Here is a 22,215-nt window from a genome sequence, read left to right on the forward strand (position 1 = left end):
AGTGATGCCACTTACGAAAGAATACGAAACGTTGAGCCCAAAAATTCGATTGACTCGGTCCGAACCCGGAAAACGATCATATTGACTCCGACCGTGGAAGCCTCCGAAATTGTTATAAAAACAGTCTGTGAACTTACAATTTCATGTTTAATTGATGGTTTTCTTCAATTTGTGTAGCGTTGTTTGAAAATCGTTCATTGATTTAAGTTTAAGACGTTTCCAGACTTGTCGCCGAGAATGACTTAAATTTACAATATTCACATATTATAATGAGTTAGGTTTACCATTGTTTTGAATTGTTATTTATTTCAATTGTAGCGTTATACATAAATCTTTAACAAAAATGGAAAACATTAACTGTTAGTTATTTAGGCAGAAAATTATTTGTTGAGTCTCAACTAGTTTTAACACCAAAATGGATTGCTGTTAAGTTTATTTACATGTTAAATTTTATATCTTCTCTTACATTTAGCCTGGATAAGCTAAAACAGAATACGGTAGCAATGTAGTAAAAGTTGCTTTCTCTCTCTGTCTTTGACTAACTTCAAAAACCTTTTTCCTTAAACCCTTTCGAAATATTCATCGAAAAGATATTTTGGTAATGGCCATTACGCATTTGTAGTGGTGCTAACAAATATTTCAAAGTTGAAAATGAGTGAAATTTAAGCTATTTGCCCTCGTGACAGCTCTGTTGACAAACGCAAACGAAAGAAGGAAGTATTTCATGAAACGAAGTTTTGTAAATTTGCATAATTCTTATAATGTAGCATGATGCTCCCTAATGTGTTGTCTACATTACGTACTAAATTTTCTACAACTGTCGTAATAATTCACGAATGCACAGTACAGCGAGAAAAGATGTTAATTTTGAGCTCTAATTTGATTGCTTTCCATGTTGCCATTAATAGCGGATCAGTTACACCGAAACGCTGATTATCACATGCTTATACAGTTGTATTCACGTTTCACACAATTGTTATTTACTCCTTCCCTTCCTGAGTGGATAAATTTCTGTGTAACTAGGTCACGTGGATTTGCATATGAAAAAATATAATTAGGAGTTCGTATGTGTAATGATTAAAATGAAAAGGAATCACGCAATATTAACTTTTCTTCTGACCATTGTTAAGATAATTTTGAGAAAGATGCCGACAGCTGAAGGTCTTCTAATTACATGTAATTGCACGTAAAGGAAACTAATTTTTCCAGCATGTCCTGGAAAACTGAAAAAATCATCACCATTATTTTTACTTTGACACTTAATAACAGATTCCTAAGTTTTCTTTTGTGTGAATTAAAGAAGAAGTAACAGTTATTTAAATTATTTTAATAATGGCTTGCCATGTAGCAAGGAACAAGCTTCGCGAAATAATATCCTGTTCAATTTTTTTTATATTTCTCCAAGTGTTGTAATTTATTTCACATTCAGAATTAAAGTTTAGCTTCCAATTACATGAGCACAGTCTTTTTTTCTTTTGAGTCGGAAAAGTTTAAATTGGTGCTCGAATAATTTTATATGTGGTGCAATGCAGCCCTTAGGGAGGCAACTAAAACATTTTGAAATATAAAACAGAGGGTAATGAGTTTTTTTTTTAACAAGAACAACTCTTAGGATTTATCAATCAGGATTTATCAAAAGAGTAGGTATATTGCTTTTTGGTCGTTTTGTTTTAACGAACATGGAAAAGTTTTAGTAACTTCTACATTCTAAATTTTAAAATGAACGAAACGTATTTAGCTGATATTTCATTTCATTTTATTTATGTTATGTAAATGTTTCAGCAGGAGTTTGTGTTCTTTATTATACGATTTTTTATTGAGTGTATTATAAAAAATATGTACTAAACTCCTCGAAATCTACGAAATAATTCATTTCAGGATACTTTTATGAAACTTGGTTCTTGAGACAATATTTTTAACTACGCAACACGAACAAGTTTGCTAAATTTAAATTTAAAGTAGACGAATATGGTCAAAATAGTCTTTCATTGAGTACCCACCTGACATTGTTTTCCGTGACTGCACGTTGAAAGTTGGCATGCATGCAACTTTGGAATAAAGTATCGTATGTCTGCTGCCATTTCTGGCTTTGAGTTTCGTTTACAATTTCCGTAATTTAAGCAGAACGTGGTTGAAATTTCTCTGAAATGTGGTAGAAGGGTGGCTAACGTGTCTGTCGCAACTTACGAAACAATACATTAACTTTTAGTTTGGTCAGTGAAAACCGAAATTTCATAGAGACCGGTGAAATATTCATAAGTTAGACGTTTAAATATATGGCTGTTGGTTTTTAATTCCCCGTGGTCGGACTCCAGTACCGGAAAGTGCATTACAGTCACGTCACACTGCCAGAACAACAAGAATAATAGCCTAAACACGTGGTTGCCACCCCGGATATATGCCAACTTGAAGCCGGAGGCTTGACTGGAGCTGGACACGTCTCGGTTTCTGCTTAAACATTATACACCAAGAAATGAATTGTGCGTGCTAAAGCAGAAATTGTGGGGTGTTGAAGTGTCATCGTGGGTATTACTGATTTTGACCCTTTTAGTTGTGTTTATGGCAGCTTAAATCTCTCCGGGATTTGTAGATTTCAAAACAATGTCAACGAGAAAATTATTCTTTTTTTTTTAAATCATGTAAGTTATTTTAGTTTTTCATTTTTAACAGCAATAATGTAGCACAAGTATTGAAGTTTTTGTCAGCTTGCGTAATGAACGATCTAAAATTTTAGAAATAGGCATTTCGACAAATGTTCGCTTTGAGAGGTCCCTTGTGTACGTTTATGCGGTCTTTAGCGATTTGTTTGTCGTTATTTCCGGATGTATTTATTATATTTTTCCAGCGATGGTTCGAAAGCGCTTTATCCAGCTTCAACCAAATTTGGTATGTGCAAAATATATGACTCTATTTCCAGTTGATCATTGTTGGTGGTAATAGTTGCGAAATACGCAAACAGGAAGAGCTTAATTACAAAAATAGAAACATGACATGGAAAAATTAAGGCCTTTTCTTATTGAACTGTCATTCCAAAAAGTTAAGTAGATTGCGCTTGCAATATGAGTTAATTCTGGTTTAATAGCCGACTTTATTTTTAACGTTATGTATGCGTATCGTTCTAAAAAATGAAATTTATAAAATCACGGACGAAGTACATTCAGCGATTACAGAACATAAAATATTCGGTCCCCCCAGAAAGTTTATGACATCATTTTACAAGCAGTACTAAATAAAATTTTATCTATCGCAGGAGAAGACAGTAACTTTACCTGTATTAAAAATACGCTCTGAAGTATGTTATGTTTTTCTGGCAATTAACGTGAATCTAATTTAAGACTATTTTATCTTTAGCTACAGCTTTTGAGTGAAAAAAGATAACATTATTTCTCGAAGTTAACAATTTTAAACATAAAGATTGTTAATGAACGTCTTTTTTGTAAATAAATTAAAAAATAAAGTACTTAATTAAAAAAATTCGTTTCGCGAATATCTTCATTACAGTTTTTTGTAAATAACAAAAGTGCATGATTTTTAAGTACGTTACTGCGATGAAAAATATTTTGACGAAAAAAAAATTGTTTTATTTCGAAAGAGCTTACCTCGCCCCTGAAGTACAATAAATCCAGATTGAGTCCCTACTATATTTCTAAATTTTCATAAAAAATGAGTGAGGCTTTCTTGATAAACGAATAAATTTTGATTAACGATTTACCATGACTACGATAACTTTAAAATGTTTGCAAGATTTCAGAACATCACAAGTACAGGAGTATCTTCGTTTATAAAAAAAAAATAATATTGTAAATTTTGGAGATGACGTCATCGCATTGGTGGTGGGGATCATTAGCCAAATTTTGGCTGGCATTTTACCATCTACATCTAACATACAAACAAAATTTAACAACAATCGGTCTCGGAGTTTCGGAGATTGTGTATCTAATAAAAATTTACACAGACAGATAGACAAACAAACATACAGGCATAGAGAGATAGGCAGACAGGCATAGAGACGGAAGACAACATTTTTCGTACTCTAGGGGTCATAAAACGTCGAGAAAACATGAAAGTCGCAAGTCGTTCGATGGACTTGTTGCGTAATGTTGATTTACAAAAAAGGGGTGATATCTATTTACAAAATAAAATAATATCGCGTAATGTCCATTTATAAAAATTATATAACGTAATGTCCATTTAAAAATTAATATTACTTCATATTCATTTACAAAAAATTAATAATGCGTAATGTCCGTTTACAAAAAATAATATTTCGTCATGCCTATTTACAAAACTTAATATTGCGTAATGTTCATTTATAAAAAAAGTAATACTACGTCATGCAGAAAAGCAACTGAAAAAAGTTCTCTCAGCATTAATAACAAGCGTAAGTTTAAGTGATTATGTTTATACATCGAAAGAATGTCACGTAGAAATTGGCTTGATTTGAATGAGTTTGTCTTAACACAGAGGAGTAAGCCACAATGGAACAAAATGTTCTGAATATGATAATTCTTATTTTATCATTATGACGTTCGAGAAAATAGGATGACTCGTTTCTAATTTGATAAAAAAAAAATTGTGATGATGTCATCAACATAGATAATACGAGTCATAGCACTAAAGAATCAGGATAGAAACGGCCAAGCCTTATGTCCCGAGTTAGCAGTAAAATGTTATTATACTTTACGAATGTTTTAGCGAAAATTTGGATGTTTTGGGAAAAACTCAAAGCGGATTCATACACCAAAAGTATAGGAGTATGTTGTTGAATAATATTTAAATCATTTTAAGATTCAATTCTTTGAGATGACAGTGGAGATGGTTAATAATTAATCAAATTTTGGTTAGTGTTTAACCATCTACATGATATTCCAAATATACATTAATTTTCACAGCAATCGGTTCCGGAGATTACAAAAATTGTCACAGCCGCCAGACAGACAGACAGACGGAAAAGGGAGATTACTTTTTTCGTACTTTTGGGGTTATGAAACGTCGAGAAACCATGACACTGGCAAGTCACCCGATGGGCTTAACTGCTATAAAAAAATTGCCCAAATATTATATAAAGACAACAAGAAAAACGGTAGTGTTTCGAAAACTTGAACAAATAAGGGAACAAAATAAAAAAACTGACAAACGAAGAAGTGCAAGAACTAATGTTAAGTGGCAGAGAAGAAAAACCAAAAAAATAAATATATATATATGTATATAAGTAAAACATTAGATAGGCTCAATCATATCTATAAAAATTGTATTAAATTTAAGTTATTATTGTCAATTTGAATTGTTCAAAAAGTGAAGTTTAGGCCACTAAACTTTATAATAAAAGGTGCATAATATGCGGTGTGGAAGTTTTGCTGATAAAACTTCGACATAAGTTATTTTTCTCCCCAGGAGCAAAGTGATGTCATTTCGAAAATTTAGTAAATAAATCTTTATCAGAAAATACGTATCGAAATGTGGTAATTAAATATTATTTGTACTTCACTAGTATGTTTTAATTTTTGTCAATTATTTGCTCAAAATTATCACAAGAACTAGTTTCTTTTCATCCCAGAAACAAGAACACAAATAAATTTGTAATTAACATTGCATTGTTTAGTTCATTTAACTGCTTTGGAATTCAGGGCATACAGTTATATTATGGATCAGATTACATTAAACATATCAAAATACAATTACATCATCTGCGCGTTCTATCTAGTGATATCTTGTTTAACTAGAATAGTTTCATAACAAGGACGTGCTCTTTAAAAGTATTTATACTAATGTTGTTGCCAGTACATTTAATGTGTTTAGTACTAATTAATGGAAAATTACTAATTTATATTAATTTTATTAAGCCCGGCGCATCCACCATTATTGTCACGGTGTTAATCGGTGGATATTGTTTAATAATCACTTAATAATTATTATTTATCACTAATTCCCGATAAATAACAAACGAAGTTGATAGCTTAATATATACAAAAAATCATTAATTTTAAACGTACACATAAATCGAAATTTACTTGAATTCGTCATAACAAAAAACCCATAATCACAAATTAAACTCACCAGTTTCAAATTATGCATGTCTGAGTTTTAATAGTTCTTGTTGACTTTAAGCTGCCTTTAAGAATTATTATACGTAAGATGTAATTTACTACTGTCGTCAAATGCTTATACTACAGCCTGGATATATATTTTATTTGTTATAGCCAGACTCCGTTATGTGCTTTCTGGGCTATTAACGTTTTATTAGAATCATAAGAATGAATATGTCATTACCTTGTGAAATATTGCAATATATGTTACGACTTCAGGTTAGTTGTTTTTCTGTGTAGATGCTCTTGTATTTCCTGTTGGATTCAAACATGAAAAATGACGTATAATTTTAATATTAATAATTAATATAACTTAAAACTGGCTACTTTCAGTTAGAAGAATAAATACAGATTATAATATATTTTACTGTTGTTTCTATGTATATAATATTATGAAAGTTGTAAATATTGTGAATTTTCCTGCATTAAATTAAGTAATTGAATATTTTCACGATTATCTAGTATATCGCTATGTAATTTTAAAATCATTCCCTATCGAGTAATGTAGACTTAAGATTTGTACTCCAAACACATTATTCAAAAAGTAGTTGCATAGTTCATTTCTTATGAAATAAAAGCTTTTGAAATGTTTATAATAATTAATTGTTAAAATGGATTTACTCGTAATAATTGTTAAAATTTCCATTATGGTTATGTAATAAACATGCATTTTAGCTTGAAATTTTTGGTTGCGAGTTTTATTGTTAAAATTTCGTTTCTAGAATTTCTACTGTTATTCTCATAAATTAAATAACTTGAATTAAAGCAGCAAGCTTTAATGAGATAATAATATAAATAATAGGACAATAATGAACTCGACATAATTAAATTAAAAAGTTTATCGAGAGACATTTGGCTTTTAAACAGGTAGAATAGTAGGATTTCGTAATTAATGAAATTATAATATTTAATATAGGTACAATGTTCTATACACACATATTATTTCACAATATTATTAAATTTGCTGAATGTTAAAATTTTTTAGAAAGGTCATTTAACAAGATTTCGAGCTGAAGGCAAAAACAACTTTATTAGTCAGCCCTTCGAGTTATCAGTTCTGTCACCCTCATAATATTTTTGAAGGACAATTTCAATATTTTAGAGACTTTCTTGGTTCAAATTAAAAAAAAATATTTTGACAATTTTATTTTTTATGATAATTCCTGTAAGTTAATTTAAAAATAAGTGTCTGTTGTTAAATTAAACGTTAATGAGCATGTTATGCGTATATTTCCACAACGTGTTATTGAAAGGTACGTACAAAATAAAATCGGCAATTGGTCTCGAAGTATGGGTGCTAAAAGTTAAAAAAAGTTCAGGTAAAAGTGTTCTCCTTTTAGAGATAAAAATTATTAAAATTTCTGTCCAAATTCGTTGTACGCCTCTGATAAAAAGATCATCTCTCGTTTCTATAGCAACATTTAGTCTTGACAAAAGTTTTATTGTTACACTTGCTAGGATTTACTAAAATAAATTAATTTTACCTAATTTATCTCTCAGTAGCGTCTAAAAAGGTTGGATAAGGGTTAATTTTCCCCTTACAATTTTGATAACACAAAATAAGTTTTTCAGACTTCTTAGACTTCGCGAAGAACTGTCAATTTTGTTGTACGTACCTTTCAATAACACCCTGTATATAAAAAAATATGATGACGTCAGCAATTTTTTAGCAACGACACATACACCATGTGGTAAAAGAAACTCGTCTAGTAAGCCGTGCAATTTATTTTTAAAATAATGATGTTAGCAACCCCAACGCATTCCTTGTTCAGTTTGACAGTTCCAGTCAGACAACTGTCAAATAAAGGGTCGAAGCTGCAATGCCAACATCATTATTTTAAAAATAAGTTGCAAGACCTATTAGAGGAGTTTTTCTTCGATTATATGGTATTAATAACAGTGTAATCAGCAGTGTGCAGTGTTTTATTTCATTCGTAATATAAATTGTCTCATTCAGTAATTTTTTGGGTTATTTTTTGCAAGCAATTCTAATGATATGTATACACTGATAAACCACAAATTTTGATCTATAAATAAATAACAATAAAGGATTGATTTTTTATTTGAAAAAACTAAAATATCGATATCTGAAAATTATAATTTAATATAATTATTTTTAATATATTGAAAGCTTTTTTATTTATCTCTAACCCAGATTTTAAAAATAACTATATTGGATTTTTTCTGAACCCTTCCATAGTTAAGATTTCAAAAAAGTTGGAATAAATTGGCAACGTCTCATTGAAATTTTGAAAATAAACTATGGTTATGAAACTTAAGAAGAGGTCAATTAGAATATATAAAATTGTATGTATATAGGCTATTCCATTAGAAAAACTAAGTTGTGTGTTATGTCTTAAAAACAGAATATACTTATGTACAGCTGAAAATAATTTTAGTATATATGCTCCTCAAAAAGTTGTACAATTTAAATCTTACTTGTTCGATGGAATATCGAGGAGTACGCGCTTAGTGGCTCACTCTGTATGCGTTGGTTGGCACTTTCCAATAATTTATTTACAAAAGGAGCAATTCCAAATGACAAAAATGAACAATTCAGTTGTTATAAAGTAACTTAAAATCTTGTTTCTAAGAGTAACAAAACATGGTTTCTATCAAGTTGATTTGTAGACAACAGAAAAATTTATGAAATAGAGTTCGACGACTTCAAAAAGTGGTGCCATGCCAAAGTAGCGAAAATTTTGATTTCTCAGAAACGATTTTAATTGAAATATTATATATTTCTTTACGAAAAAGTAATAACATCCATGAGGAATGTGCTTCAAAGATGAGGGAAGTTCTTCTGTCTTAATAACATTTTATCAATTTGGATTCTATACATTCGCATTGTGGACGTTTGTACAACTGTAATAAAATATTAAACTGGATTTATAAATTAATCGGAAACATCATGAGTTCTAAACAATTTATAAACTTCTTTCTTGGATCAGTATGCAAACTGATCCAATGCGATGGAAAAACAATTTCCGTGTGTAGGAAATTAAATATTTAGGAAAGCTTTTATTATTTTGAAACTTTTCCATTTTGAAGCGTGCGTGATAATGGATTTAGCATCTGAATTCACATCCTTTATTATTTTGTTAAATCTGTGTACGTTAATCCTGTAAAAATAATCAAATTTTATTCAAACTGTATCATACACATTTTTTCTATTAGTTACTGGGTAAATTGTAACAATCATGTAGTGCTAGTCTTAGTATTAAGAATTGTTGAGGTTTTCAAACAATTTAACTGCAAGTGATATATACTTATCTAGTACATTATAACAATTTTTGACTCCGGTTTTTTTAAACGAATTTAAAACTGATTAATACATCCTTTTATCGTGATAATATCAATTTAAGATAAGGGCCAAAAAGAAACCATTTTGGCTTACTACCAGAGCCAAGAGTTAATTTTAGGCACACTAAATTTCTACGTCCAGAACTAAATTATGTTGGTTGTGACACTTCTGTAACTTATTAGTGTGAAAAGGTATAATTACGACAGTCTCGGTTTTTATTGTATAAACCTCGTATTTACGGTGCTGAATTACAATAGAGAAAAAAATTGTACACCGGTTTTAAATTTATAGTCTCAACAATTCCTTACCTTCATAATTCCCAATTGGTTCAACAGTGAGACTACAACAGTCGTCACCTAATAAAATATTTTTAACACTTATTTTCGATTATTGTTTTTTCTACGTTCTAAATAGCAGTCAACATGTATTTTCGACAATATCCTATAAAACAAAATGTTAAAAAGCAAGTTTAGATTGTCTGAACATCATTTTAGTTGTCATGGATTTACTCGTATAATAACTAGTGTATTTTGCGCTAACTTTAATATTAATAATTCTCTCTGTGAATGCTAGCACCATAGTTAATGTAATTAAGGATTACAAGTTTGTTTGTGTGGCAGTGTTTGTGTTTTAAAAGACTCATTATTTCCAGCGTAGCTGTAACCTTTTGTTCCGTCCGAAGTTTTTCAAACTCGACTGTTAAAAACTAACAATGAATGTGTAATTCGCTTTCAAAGGTTACCTTCATCATTTCAGTCGACACGTTTCAGTGGAATATTAATTTAATATTAATTGGGTCAATTCATTTAACATGAATGGAATTTCAGTAGTAATTATACAAGAGCATTATTGCCTTTAGCAAATAAAAAAAATCTGTAAATTCAATTTGTAATACCAGTATGGTTTATGCTGAATTTCACATTGTTATAATTTATCCATCACTCGAAACGTATTGTTGGCTTTTAGCAATAAATCATCATAACACAATGTTCGCATTTACGATCGAAAAGTAAAAATTTTTGCTTTGTTTTTGACACAATGCACAAGTTGTTATTTATGATATTGATGATGTTCGCAGAATAACGACATAAATCCGAAGGTGTATGAAGCTTTATCCAACCACGCAGCGAAAGTGCTTTCTGAGCCAGCCTCTCAGTTAAGGAAGGATTACACTCTCTCCTCATTATCCAACGTAAGTATAGACCACGTTGTTGGCAATTAATTTATTTGGTCCGCTCCCTAACTGAACCCTCGTAAAGATGTTAATATTTCCGAGTAGAGCTAACCGAGGTGAGTAAAATTCATTGCAGGCAAAATGCATATATGAACGAGAGGGTGCAGACTAGCGAAATACTTAGTGCGCTTAATAAGTATGGCTAACAATAAACCTCGTTGGAAATTTGATTTTCTGAATTTCATTGAACGTTAAAGCTAGTTTTACATCTGGCGTAATTTGCAACAATGGAAATATTGTTGTATCGACAGTAATCTAGAACACCACGTAGAATTGACTCAGTGTCAACTGAATTGAATAACAGAGTGGTTGTATATAAATTCACTTATAATTATGGCAGCACTTGAGATATTTTTTTGGAAGGCCTTTATTCACTGTATAAATTAACTACTCATTTTACAGCAGAAATAGAAAAAGACGAGGCAAAACTGTGTACTTAAATTTTAATGAAAATAAAATGCAGACTTTCGACGGTAAACGAATCCGGTATTAAAATGTCGTTTATTTATGAATCATGAAACGGCCAGTTAATAATATTGATGGTTCATTTTCACAAAAAACTAGTTTATAGATGTAATACTTATCTGTGTGTCTCAAACCTTAAAACTTAAACAATTTTTTTTTTTAGATTTTTAGTTAACCATGTTCTTTTTACTCTGAATGCAATCATTTTAATGAAAGAGAAAAAGTTATGTAACACGCCGTTAACAACATACATATGAGATTTAATACTACTTAGTTATCACCGGGATTTACTGAATGGTGTAGATTAAAAATTTCAGGCTCTTTCGATGTTTTGTTATTATAACACGCAGTGTTAGTCAACGAAAAAAGTTACCCAATTTTTAATTTGCTGAAAGCATATTTTTACAGAAAATGAAATCATAATATTTTATTTCTTGTAAAACGATTTTTTTCTGAAGTAGACATATATTTTCCATTAAATAATATTCGAGTAGTTACATTATAGTAAAATATGTTGTACATGCCAATGCTTTTTAGTAAATAATTGTAGCAAATTTAATGCGCTGAAGTATTTATACTAGTTTTCTGAATATGGATACGTTTATTTGCGTTTATTTTAAATTAACAAAAACCAACGAGTGTATAGTTGCAGGGAGTTGTTAATTCACTAAAATTTCAATTGTATCGGTAGAACAATATCTACAAAATTATGTACCCTGAATATTAAGGCAAAATAATATAGTATTTATATTTGTTCAACAGAGCAAAAACAAAATTTTGCACTCCAAACAAATTGACCTATTTTTGAACAATAATTGATTTATCAGTTAAATTTAATCATAATAATCATAAAATCTTTTTTTTTCCAAACGTCATACAAGTGTACAGATTTAAAGTAAACATACTGATCATTTTGACATTTGTTTAGCCAAAGTTAAAAAAATCACGTAATCAAAAGCAAATAGCACACTCTTTCAGTTTTGGGTCATTGCATCTATTAAGCAAAGTTCTGATTACTACAAAACATACAAATCTATAAAAACTAAATTCAATATAAATGGAGCGTGTTTCATAGAAAAATCGCCCTCTCTATTTAAATTAAAACCAACCGACTTCACACTTGGATTTAAATTGAAATAGAAATTAACTTTAAATTAAATACGAATAAAAGGCAGCAAGAGTAAGTAAGAAATATATGAATCGGTGGCGGCGTCGGCATATCATGATTAAGGTCGCTGCGTACGGCGTAGCTAGAAAATTGACGGTGATGTGTGTGTGGATGAGATCCTGAATCGTCTGTATCAAAACACTAAAATTTCCGTAATATACTGTTTACGAGTTTTTCTCTTTATTGCAAACACGCCATCTATTTAGACAAAGGCAAAGCTGCTGCCGTTTGACTGCCACATTAATTATTATTATTTAGTCTTAATGGATTAGAGAAGCTCTGTCACATACGGACAAATTTGAAGTTGGAAAAATGCACTTTTTTTTATAAAATTATTGCTGACGTCATTTAGGTAATTTTTAATTCTGAAAAACACACGGTGCTTCATTTTAAAGAAATATAAATTTCTTGTGTTTAATTATTTTTTGTGTAATGTGGTGCAGTGTAAAGTAACTTTATTTAAATCAATCACATACCTATATGTGAATTTGAAAATCTCAGATACAATACAATCAATCTATTTATTTATTTATTATTTTGTCTCCTGGTAATTTGGCTATGCGTAAATCTAAAAATTTTATATTTAACCTCATCAATGATATAATAAAATAACATACCTAGACAAATTATTTTTTTCTAAATTTATCTACCTTTACACGTCTGCCTAAATTGAATATTGGTAACGTTCGTATTCCTTGTTTTTGTATAATATTTTTTTTTTCAAAACATCTTCAGTACAAGCGACTCCCAAAGATTTTTGGTTATCTCCGAATGGAAGAACAGTAAACAAGATAGGTCATATACGAGTGGAAGGACAGTTAGAGCTGTAGGGGAGCTACGAGTAATAGAAATTCATACCATTTCCTAATTAGAGTTAAAATGGAACAGATAATGCCAATAAACCGAAAAATAATCCAATCAGAAGGTACAATGATAAACTACGACAAAGAGAGGAGAAATGATTGAATTACGGGAGAAAGAAAACAGACATTGAAGACAGATCGAATTAAATAAAAGTGATACAGAGCAGGACAATTGTATGCCCGAAAAAGGAAAGAAACAGAGATGATATGCAGGGAAAACAAAACATTGTTCGTAGAACGAAAATTAATCCTGCAAAAAAATTGTAAATAATTAGATTAGGAACTTTTAGCAGGTGGCAAGAAAAGAAAGAGCCCAATACAATCTATAGTTAGAGATGAGATGGGGCAGCTAGTGGGAGGAATAGATGACAAACTAGAACAATGAGTTAGGCATTTTAAACACAGACGAACAACAAAAAGAGGATGAAATACCAACTAAAGAAGAAATTGTAAGCATTATAAAAAAACAATAAGGCGCAGGAGGAAAACGGTATTATAGCAAAGCATGTAGAGCATGTCTACAATATTTTTTAATTTGATATTAGAAAAAATCCTTAAAGAAAGCCATATATACACTAAGGGTACTATTTTCCAGTATTCTACACACTAGCGAAAAATTCTTAGAAGACTATATGATGGCATAAACGATGGAGGAAACTGGCAGCGACGAACAAATAATGAAATTATGGAAGTACATGGACAACCTAAATTAACGACTGTCGTTAAAATACAAGGACTAAAGTAGCTGGGCTATATAGCCAGGATGAGAGACGGGATAACTCCTAAAATAAATAATTATCAATTACCATCACTATTATTAAACCAAAACAGAAGTTCAGTATTTAAAAAGCCTACAGACGAGAAAGAAAATTTAATTCAAAAATCGTCAGAATTACGCAAACTAGAAAAAAATACAAGATAAATTTTGTTTAATTACTGACACCCCATAAAATTTATACAAAATTCTGACCTTTGTGGCTTCTTCTTCTGCTACAGTTTAGCGAGTCCCCAGCTTCTTCACATAGGAACCCACTGCAACAAAAAATTACGAATATTGACTTATAAGAAAGATGCCGACAAATATTACTAAATTAGTTAAAAACAAATAAAATATGAAAAATGCTTCACTAAACTTGCAGAATTTGCAAAAAAAAAAATTTAGGGTACAGACACAAAGTTATTCTGTCGCACTTCCCTCGCCTCTAAAGCGTAAACGATTCCTCAGGCATGTTAAAGTATGTTCATCAATAAAAATTTATTTAGTAATTTTTGTTAACTACAACAGATCACTTTTAAAATATAAAATGTAACGCTATCATTACGTCACTTTGCTTTGTGTAATTTACGGTCGTTTTTGAAATAACAGAAAAAATTTGCTCTCTCTCATTCTGAAGAAACTGAAAACATGTACTCGATTTACAAACTCATTTTGAAGAAAAATCTAGTATTTGGCTAAACTCAAACATACACTGATATTCATTTTGCCTACCAAACATTATTATTTGTTGAATAATTTCTAGCATTTGCACATCGAACTCATTTTAACTGTGTTTGCCATTCCAATAGTAAAGTGTTCACAAATATTCGCAAATTTTCACATTTTTACAAAGAGAATAATACTTGCAATGAATAATTACAGTGACACATAAAAACATGGAAAAAGTCCATGTATTTTTTAAACGCTCTTGTTTTTGTTGCTTGAGCGGCGCCCTATAATGCGGTACTAATAAATTTCCACTGCATTTAATTCTTGAATAGTCAGGATTAATAAGAATTATGTTCTGTATTTCAAATAATTGCAATGAAAATTGTAATTTTATGAAACTAAGATCTGACGGGATAGGTTTGACCTATGTACAAATCTTTTAAATCCCTTTATAGAAGCGTACACAATATTACTAAATATAGCTTTACATTATTATGTTTATATCCATTTCAATTAAGAAAGTGAATACCATAAATTATTATCTAATTAACCAACTAACAAATGATAAACCCATAAATAAAAGCTAATAGCATTATTTACCCTTTAAATCCCGTTTTCTTTTCCTGCCGCGCCGATTCTGGGAGAGTCCTATTGTAGATACAACACACAACACTCACATTTTACTTTAACACAATAATAAATTATTTTTAATAAAAACAAAACATTTAAATTAGCCAGTTTGAGGACCGAACGAACACTCACACATTAGTGTTAAAATGTACGGCGCTAGAACCCATTAACTTCTTTGCGTAATCCAAAGTAACAAAAAACTTTCAATGCACTTCTTATCAGGGAATTTTTTTGTGGAAATATTAATCGACGTACACAGAACAAAGTTGTTCTTTATTACAATTTTAAAAACGTTATTTTTAAGCAGATCAACATTTTTAGTGAGCGACTTTAAAAAGAATTGTACTTGGTTTAATTAATTATTATTTATTAAACTAGCGGATCAATTGTTTAAAATTTTGTATATACATTAAGAATATGGCGTAGATGGAAAACCTCTGACCAAAATTGGTGAGATCATCCCCACCAACAATTATATGACATCATTTCCAATTGGCACGGTAGTCAATATTATTCTAAAATAACATACTCCTCCACTTGTAGTTTTTAAATTCATGTTGAATTTTTTTACCCTAGGCATCCAGATTTTGGGAAAAAATTAAAACTCTCTAACGACATTTTACAATTTAACTTTGAAATTGCAAAACAGAATGCTTTGAAATCTTACAAATGTTTTATGCGTTTACGGAAAAAATGCTATGAAATCTTGCGAACATTTTTAGTTTGTTTATCCCCTCTCAAAAAAGTTGATGACGTCATCTTAAAATTTTCACCGAATAAATCTAAAATATGCACACTATTAAGAGTCTGTACTTGTGGTCTATCACTGCATTCATATTTTTTAGAATTGCTTATACAAGCTGACCCAAAAGAATTAATGAATGAGGCCAAATATTTTAGTTTATTTTAGTTTAGCTTAGTATGTAGTACTGTTATTAATAGTATTACACTACACTATATTCAAATTGATATGTGTCCTTGCTAAAATACTGGTAACATCATTAAAAAAACTTTTATATGGAAAAACTTATTAGGTACTTTAACAAACATATATTAATTTTGATTCAGAGAGGTTTATTATAAAATATAAAATTCTCAAAGTTCAATTTTAAAATTTTTCGGAGCTGGATTTGTTCAACTGTCCTTTTTATTTTTATAACATTGTGTAATAAAATTTAATTTAATTGACACTAAGCGCCTAATTCTCTTTACCTCTCCATAAAATATTATAACCAGAGTCCGGAATTTTATGCACGAAATTTGGCCAAAATATGTGCATATACATGTAGAAAAAATAAGAAAATATGTTTTAATTTTACGAAAATATGCAAAATTTTTGTAAAAAATGTACACATGTTATACTCTTTTTTATTGAGCATACAATAAATTGGTAATTTAACCATAAGTCTAATACTTTTAATTTAAAACAATATTGTGCCAATTTTTAATAACTTTATTTTACAAAAAAACACAACTAAATAACAAATATTTGTAAAAAAAAACGAGTACAATGATACATCAAGAAACACTTAAATGTCTGCATTGTAGGTAACCGAAGAAAAATGTTGCTTTGCCTCGGTGGGAATCGAACCCCACGCCTCCCGCTTGCCGGGCAGGTATCCTGACCACTAGACCACGAGGCCGCTTATCTTTCTTCGTTTACTTATTATTGTGTCGCCACAGCATTAATGTTATAACTTACAACTATATGTTTTTCAATGTTTTCAATTAAAAAATTACGTCGCCTATCAGAAAAAAATTGTTTATAGGTAGAAAAACTCCTCTTTACATCCAGTGATGTAATGGGTGCATACTTAAAAGCGCTAATTAAATGTGGTTCTATGTTAACCTTATTATTAGAATCTCCATTATGTATTTTAGCTACCTTTGATAACAAAATGTAACCTTGATTCTTTTGAAGTACTTCCTTAAACTTTTTATTTATAAGTTGTCCTATTTTTTCCTTTACCTTTTTAATGCTTGTTTGGAATTATATTATATTCAACATAAATAAAATCGTTAGAATGAGAACAGCGCCGGTCGGCGAGGCTAGTAACTGATAAGATAAGACTGCTTTGGGCAAATGTGATCCCTCTAATAAAATAGAAGGTGGGTGGGCGGGGTTAGTACCTGCTAAAATAAGATCGATTTTAGCAAATTGCATACCCATCGAAAAAAAGAGAGGGTGGATGGGCGGGGCTAGTACCTGCTAATTGGCAAATGTAACTTCCAGCATTTTTCAGAATCACCAATTGAAATGTGGCAACTTTTAGGATTATTAAAAAAATGAAATTTCACACCGGATATTTCTAAAATCTCGTTCCAGTATCATAAACACTCTACATTTTTCCAATTGGCATGTAAAAATGTTTATCTCAGAATTTTTTGAGTTTTTTAAGCAACTTTTTCAAAAATTCAATTTTTTAATACATCCCATTTTGAAATTTTCGATTGTTTTTGACAATTTTCGAAATTTAACCAAAGACATTGTCTTGTAGATTTCGACCTTTAGAAGTTAAAAACGTCGACACTTGCATTAAAAAGTTCCCGTTCTGTTCTGAAAATCTAAAAATTGTCAAAATATGTGAAAATATCCAAAAGATATAAAAATATGTGAAAAATCTTGATATATGCAAAATATGAAAAATTTAATATGCGTCAATCAATTCCAATATTTACCTAATTCATCTAGATCCGAAAGCATTTAGTTGTAGTCATCTATATGCAAATCTCATGAATTCCGGACTCTAATTATAACGAAGAGAGTAAAATCACCCTGTGATTTTTTGCATTGGCAAAAATATTTTAAAATATTGGAATAACGTGGCAACGTCTCATCGGCTTTTCAAAAGTAACAACGTTTATAAAGCTTACAACAAGGCCAATCAGAATATGTAAAAATAAGAATATATAGGATGTTGCGTTAAAAAAAATTGCCCGAAGGTTATTTCGACAAAATTTGCTTTGCCCGTAATGTACAATAAAACATATCGCTTTTTGAAAAAAATAAAAAAATTGTTTTTGCGAATTTTATTTTTTTATGGGAACCTCTATAAGTTAAAATAAAGATATGTACAAGTAATTAATATAGAAAAGCGTGCTACATGTATGTTTCAAGTGAGTTTTTCCACTACAAATACTCCTTTTTGATATTACACGAATATTAATTTGTAATCAATAAAATAAAAGGCCTCATTCATTAATTTTTTTTGAGTAATTCTGAAAACTATGAGTGCATTAATAAACCAGAAGTATAAAGTCATAATATTTTGATAGGATTTTTCGGAAAAATTTTGAGATGATCAATCATCAGTTTTTTGGAGGAAGTAAACGGAGAAATTTTGACTAACAATTTACCATGCTTATGATAGCCATAAAATGTTTGCAACAATTCAGAGCTATAGGTTTTGCAGCTTCAAAGTTAAATTGTAAAATGTCGTTACACAATTTTGAATTTTTGTTCAAAAATCTAGACGTCTAGGGTGAAAATTCAACACGGATTCATAAACAACAAATGCAGGAGTATCTTGTTATATAAAATTTAAATAAGATAACTATTGGAAATGACGTCATCAAATTGTTGCTGGAGATGATTATCCAAATTTTGGTTAGCGTTTTATCATTTATACGATATTCCTAACATGCATGTAAAATTTGACAACAATCGGTATGGAATTTTGAAAATTATAAGTCTAATAAAAATCTGGACAGACAGACAGACGGAAACGGGAGACCTGTTTTTTAGTATTCTAGGGGTGATGAAACCTCGAGAAAACATAGAAGTAGATAATCTTTAGCTTACACTTGGGAAGTAAAATGATGCGTGAAAACAAATGTAGGCTGTTACTTTCAGTATTTATCATTTCTAACATATTAAATTTAATCATTAAAACATTATATTAAAACTTAGGTGTATTGATAAGTTTATACATACGATTTACCATATAGCTGTAGTAGGTAATTAAATTTGTAAATGTGCTCTCAATGTTTGTATACATTTTGGAAGGTATCTGTTTTTCAAAGAAAAATAATTATACCCTTTTTTTTCGGTACTATTTAATACAGTAAAATCCAATACTAGCAAAAATACCCTTCACCTAAGTAAACTTTTTCGAACTTAAAGATAAATCAAAGAAAGTAAGAGAAAGTGATAACTTTAACAGAAACTACAATTTGATAACGAAAACAAAAAAAAAAGAATCAAACTGCAACAGTGCAATAGTAATGACATTTGATTGACAGCAATAATTGCCAACATGCGAAGTGCTGAATCATTCAAAGACCACCATCGACGCCAAATTTTATCGATCACCAGATATAATCGTTTCTGTTTAGTATACCGACTGCTACGGCTTGCGTGCGTTTCGAACAACTTATTAGCAATTCACTCGAGTTGTATTATTCTTTGTTGTTGGTGAGTTCATTGGGGTTTCTAACTCTTAGTATGGATCCTTGAGTGTAACCCATTATGTATATACATCAGTTAACTCCACTTTACTTCGCCTGTAGAATTAGGCTTAGTTGAATGTTAATATATCGGAATAATTCCTTGAGAATAAATAATATTTTGCAGATATTTTATCACCTGAATGGACAACATGCGAAAAACGCGACTACACTAATAAAAATGAAATATATGAAGATGGTAAAAGAAAACTAAACATTTACACACAATTCATTTTGCATTTCCTCTGAAGGGGATGTGCTCGTTTTGGTTGTACGAAAATGTCAAATCTGGTGGCTATCGAATTATGACATAACGTAAACTTATACTGACTTTATAACTACGAGTATTATTCTCTGGGTTCAGTTGGGCAAACATGTAAAGTCGTGGAAATATCCCTGTTCAAAGGATTTAGACCGTGACGTTTTTTTGTGACCAAAAGTATGTGCTTTTTTGTATGTTCCGAATAATTTGCTATGCAAATTGCAGAAGTTTAAAATTCACTGAATAATTATAAATTTTATTCTTTAATTAGATATTAATTTTTAACACAACTCTAAATCAATTGTTTAATTTAACAGTTCAGTGTCTTATTAATTTGGCCAATGACAGGGGAGTAGTTTTATTAGACATAAATGGTGTTATATGTGAAATTGATGTGTCTCATTTGCGCAAGCGCAACGTGCGCAGTCTAAAATACAATACGAGAAAATTTGACCATTTTGTGTGTTATCGCTTTAATATCTTTAATATTAATTCTCAAACTTATAAAGTAAAATATTTAGTAATCTTGCTTTCAGATCTTAAGAACTACTACGAATAAACTAGTTGTTAGTAGCTTCAACAAAAACATGTACTCGCATATTCAATTTAATTCCATGCAGAATCTCGGCCTCAATTGCTCTGCTTCTTGTCGCGACGAACTCTATCGAGTCGTTTATTATTAAAAATATTGTTGTGTGTTTTGCTCATGTTATCCAACACCCTATTTCGTCCACATCTCATCCATTTTTATGTTTTGCAGCAAAGAAAGAATTACGCCTTTTCATACAAAGTAGTGGATCACTTAACAGGCGACGACTTCTCTCACACTCAATCCCAAAATTCCCGAGCCACGAATGGGGAATATAGGGTAAAATTGCCAGACGGCAGGGTGCAAATAGTGTCATACATAGCCGACAAAAACGGCTACAAAGCAGACGTCAAATACACAGAAAACGACGTTTCAGCGCAGAATATACAAATTCAACACAGGAGCCAAATCCGGCCGATACCTATTCTGAAGGCGAATTCTTACGATTACCAATACGATCACATAAGCGGATCGCATTTGCCTACGGAGTTGCGTGCGTTCGATGAGAACAAGGTTTTATACGCACCTTTACCAACGCAGCCGAGCAAAGATGATTACCAAGATTACAATACTTACGTCGCCGCCACACCCGCCCCCAGCACCGACATTTACCCGAAAAGCTCTGTTCATTTTTCAGCGGGGAATGCGCAGCCGAAGGTAGAAATTTACACAAACAGCGGCGAAATAAATGGATTGGGTAATTATGTCGGATCAACTGTGGCTCCCTATTTGTTAGAGAATGCCAAGGGATACCAGGAGGACGTCGTCGGCTCGACCGTGACTCCCACGTTGGCGGCATACACTCCAGTGTATAAGGTGTATTAACACCCCACTTAGCATCGCCTAAAATCAACAAGAAGCTCTCGTGGTTTATGGTAATAAAAATTAGATTCATTCCTGTGAAAACACTCTCGCCTGATTTGCTGTTGCGGTACATATTAAATTAAGTTTAGTCAGCAGGAAATGTACGTAAGAAATGAGGAAGGTGTGTGCTGCGAAGTGTATATGCGGTTTTTGGGTTTGGTTTTGTATTAAAGTCCTATATATTTTATTTATTTATGTACTTATTTAAGTATAAATAATACATTTTCCATTATATGTATGAAAATTATAAAACAATACGAAATACGAATATAGGGCGACGTATTGTAAAACATGATTGTAAAAATAAAACTGTATATATTAAAATTAAACTGAAATATACCATGTTTTACTGTCTTTTTGTTCCAATATTTTTTATTTTCTTGTGTTGCTTCCGTTTCTATGTCCAATTATTTAATTATATCTAAAAACTTAGTCGAGAAGTTATTTACATAGAACTTACCTTCCATGAAGTACAATCAAACAAATTCAGTTTCTTAGACAGGATGTTTTTGAAATACACCTGCACAGAAAAATCGGAAGCTGGTTTCAGAGAGTAGATGGCAGTAACAAGAAAACGTTTTAATAGAAATCTTTTCGATTTCGGGATAAGATTGATTGAAATTTCGATTAAAATTACTTATGCGTTACTAATTGGGAAGGTTGTTAAGTAACATTCATCATAGCTTTCAGGGGCTTTCACGGTCGGAGTCAATATGATCGTTTTCCGGGTTAGGATCGTGTCAGTTGAGTTGTTGGGCTCGACGTTTCGCACACTTATGTAAGTGGCATCTTCAGAAGCAGGGTTGAGAAATTAGGAAGAAGGCAAAAGGGTAGGATAACTCAATATGTCAACCATACAAGAGGCGGAACTCTTCTGG

The 22,215-nt window shown here is 30.8% G+C and overlaps 1 protein-coding gene and 1 non-coding gene across 2 annotated transcripts in view; one reads left to right on the forward strand and one right to left on the reverse strand.

Moving 5' to 3' along the window:
* Positions 1 to 21,607, forward strand: part of LOC135128455 (uncharacterized) — a 45,459-nt gene extending 23,852 nt beyond the window's left edge. Inside the window, exons 3-4 of the mRNA XM_064055365.1 lie at positions 10,469 to 10,582; positions 20,645 to 21,607. Of these exons, the coding sequence (XP_063911435.1) occupies positions 10,469 to 10,582; positions 20,645 to 21,298 (768 nt within the window). The 3' untranslated portion in view covers positions 21,299 to 21,607. The remainder of the gene's footprint in view (positions 1 to 10,468; positions 10,583 to 20,644) is intronic.
* Trnaa-ggc (transfer RNA alanine (anticodon GGC)) lies at positions 16,747 to 16,819 on the reverse strand. The gene has a single exon. It is a non-coding gene; the product is annotated as a tRNA-Ala (tRNA).
* Positions 21,608 to 22,215: the final 608 nt, after the last annotated feature.

Source organism: Zophobas morio, unplaced genomic scaffold (assembly GCF_036711695.1).
Source record: "Zophobas morio isolate AGI-343-1 ecotype UQ-CSIRO unplaced genomic scaffold, CSIRO_AGI_Zmor_V1 ptg000012l, whole genome shotgun sequence".
NCBI lineage: Eukaryota > Metazoa > Arthropoda > Insecta > Coleoptera > Tenebrionidae > Zophobas > Zophobas morio.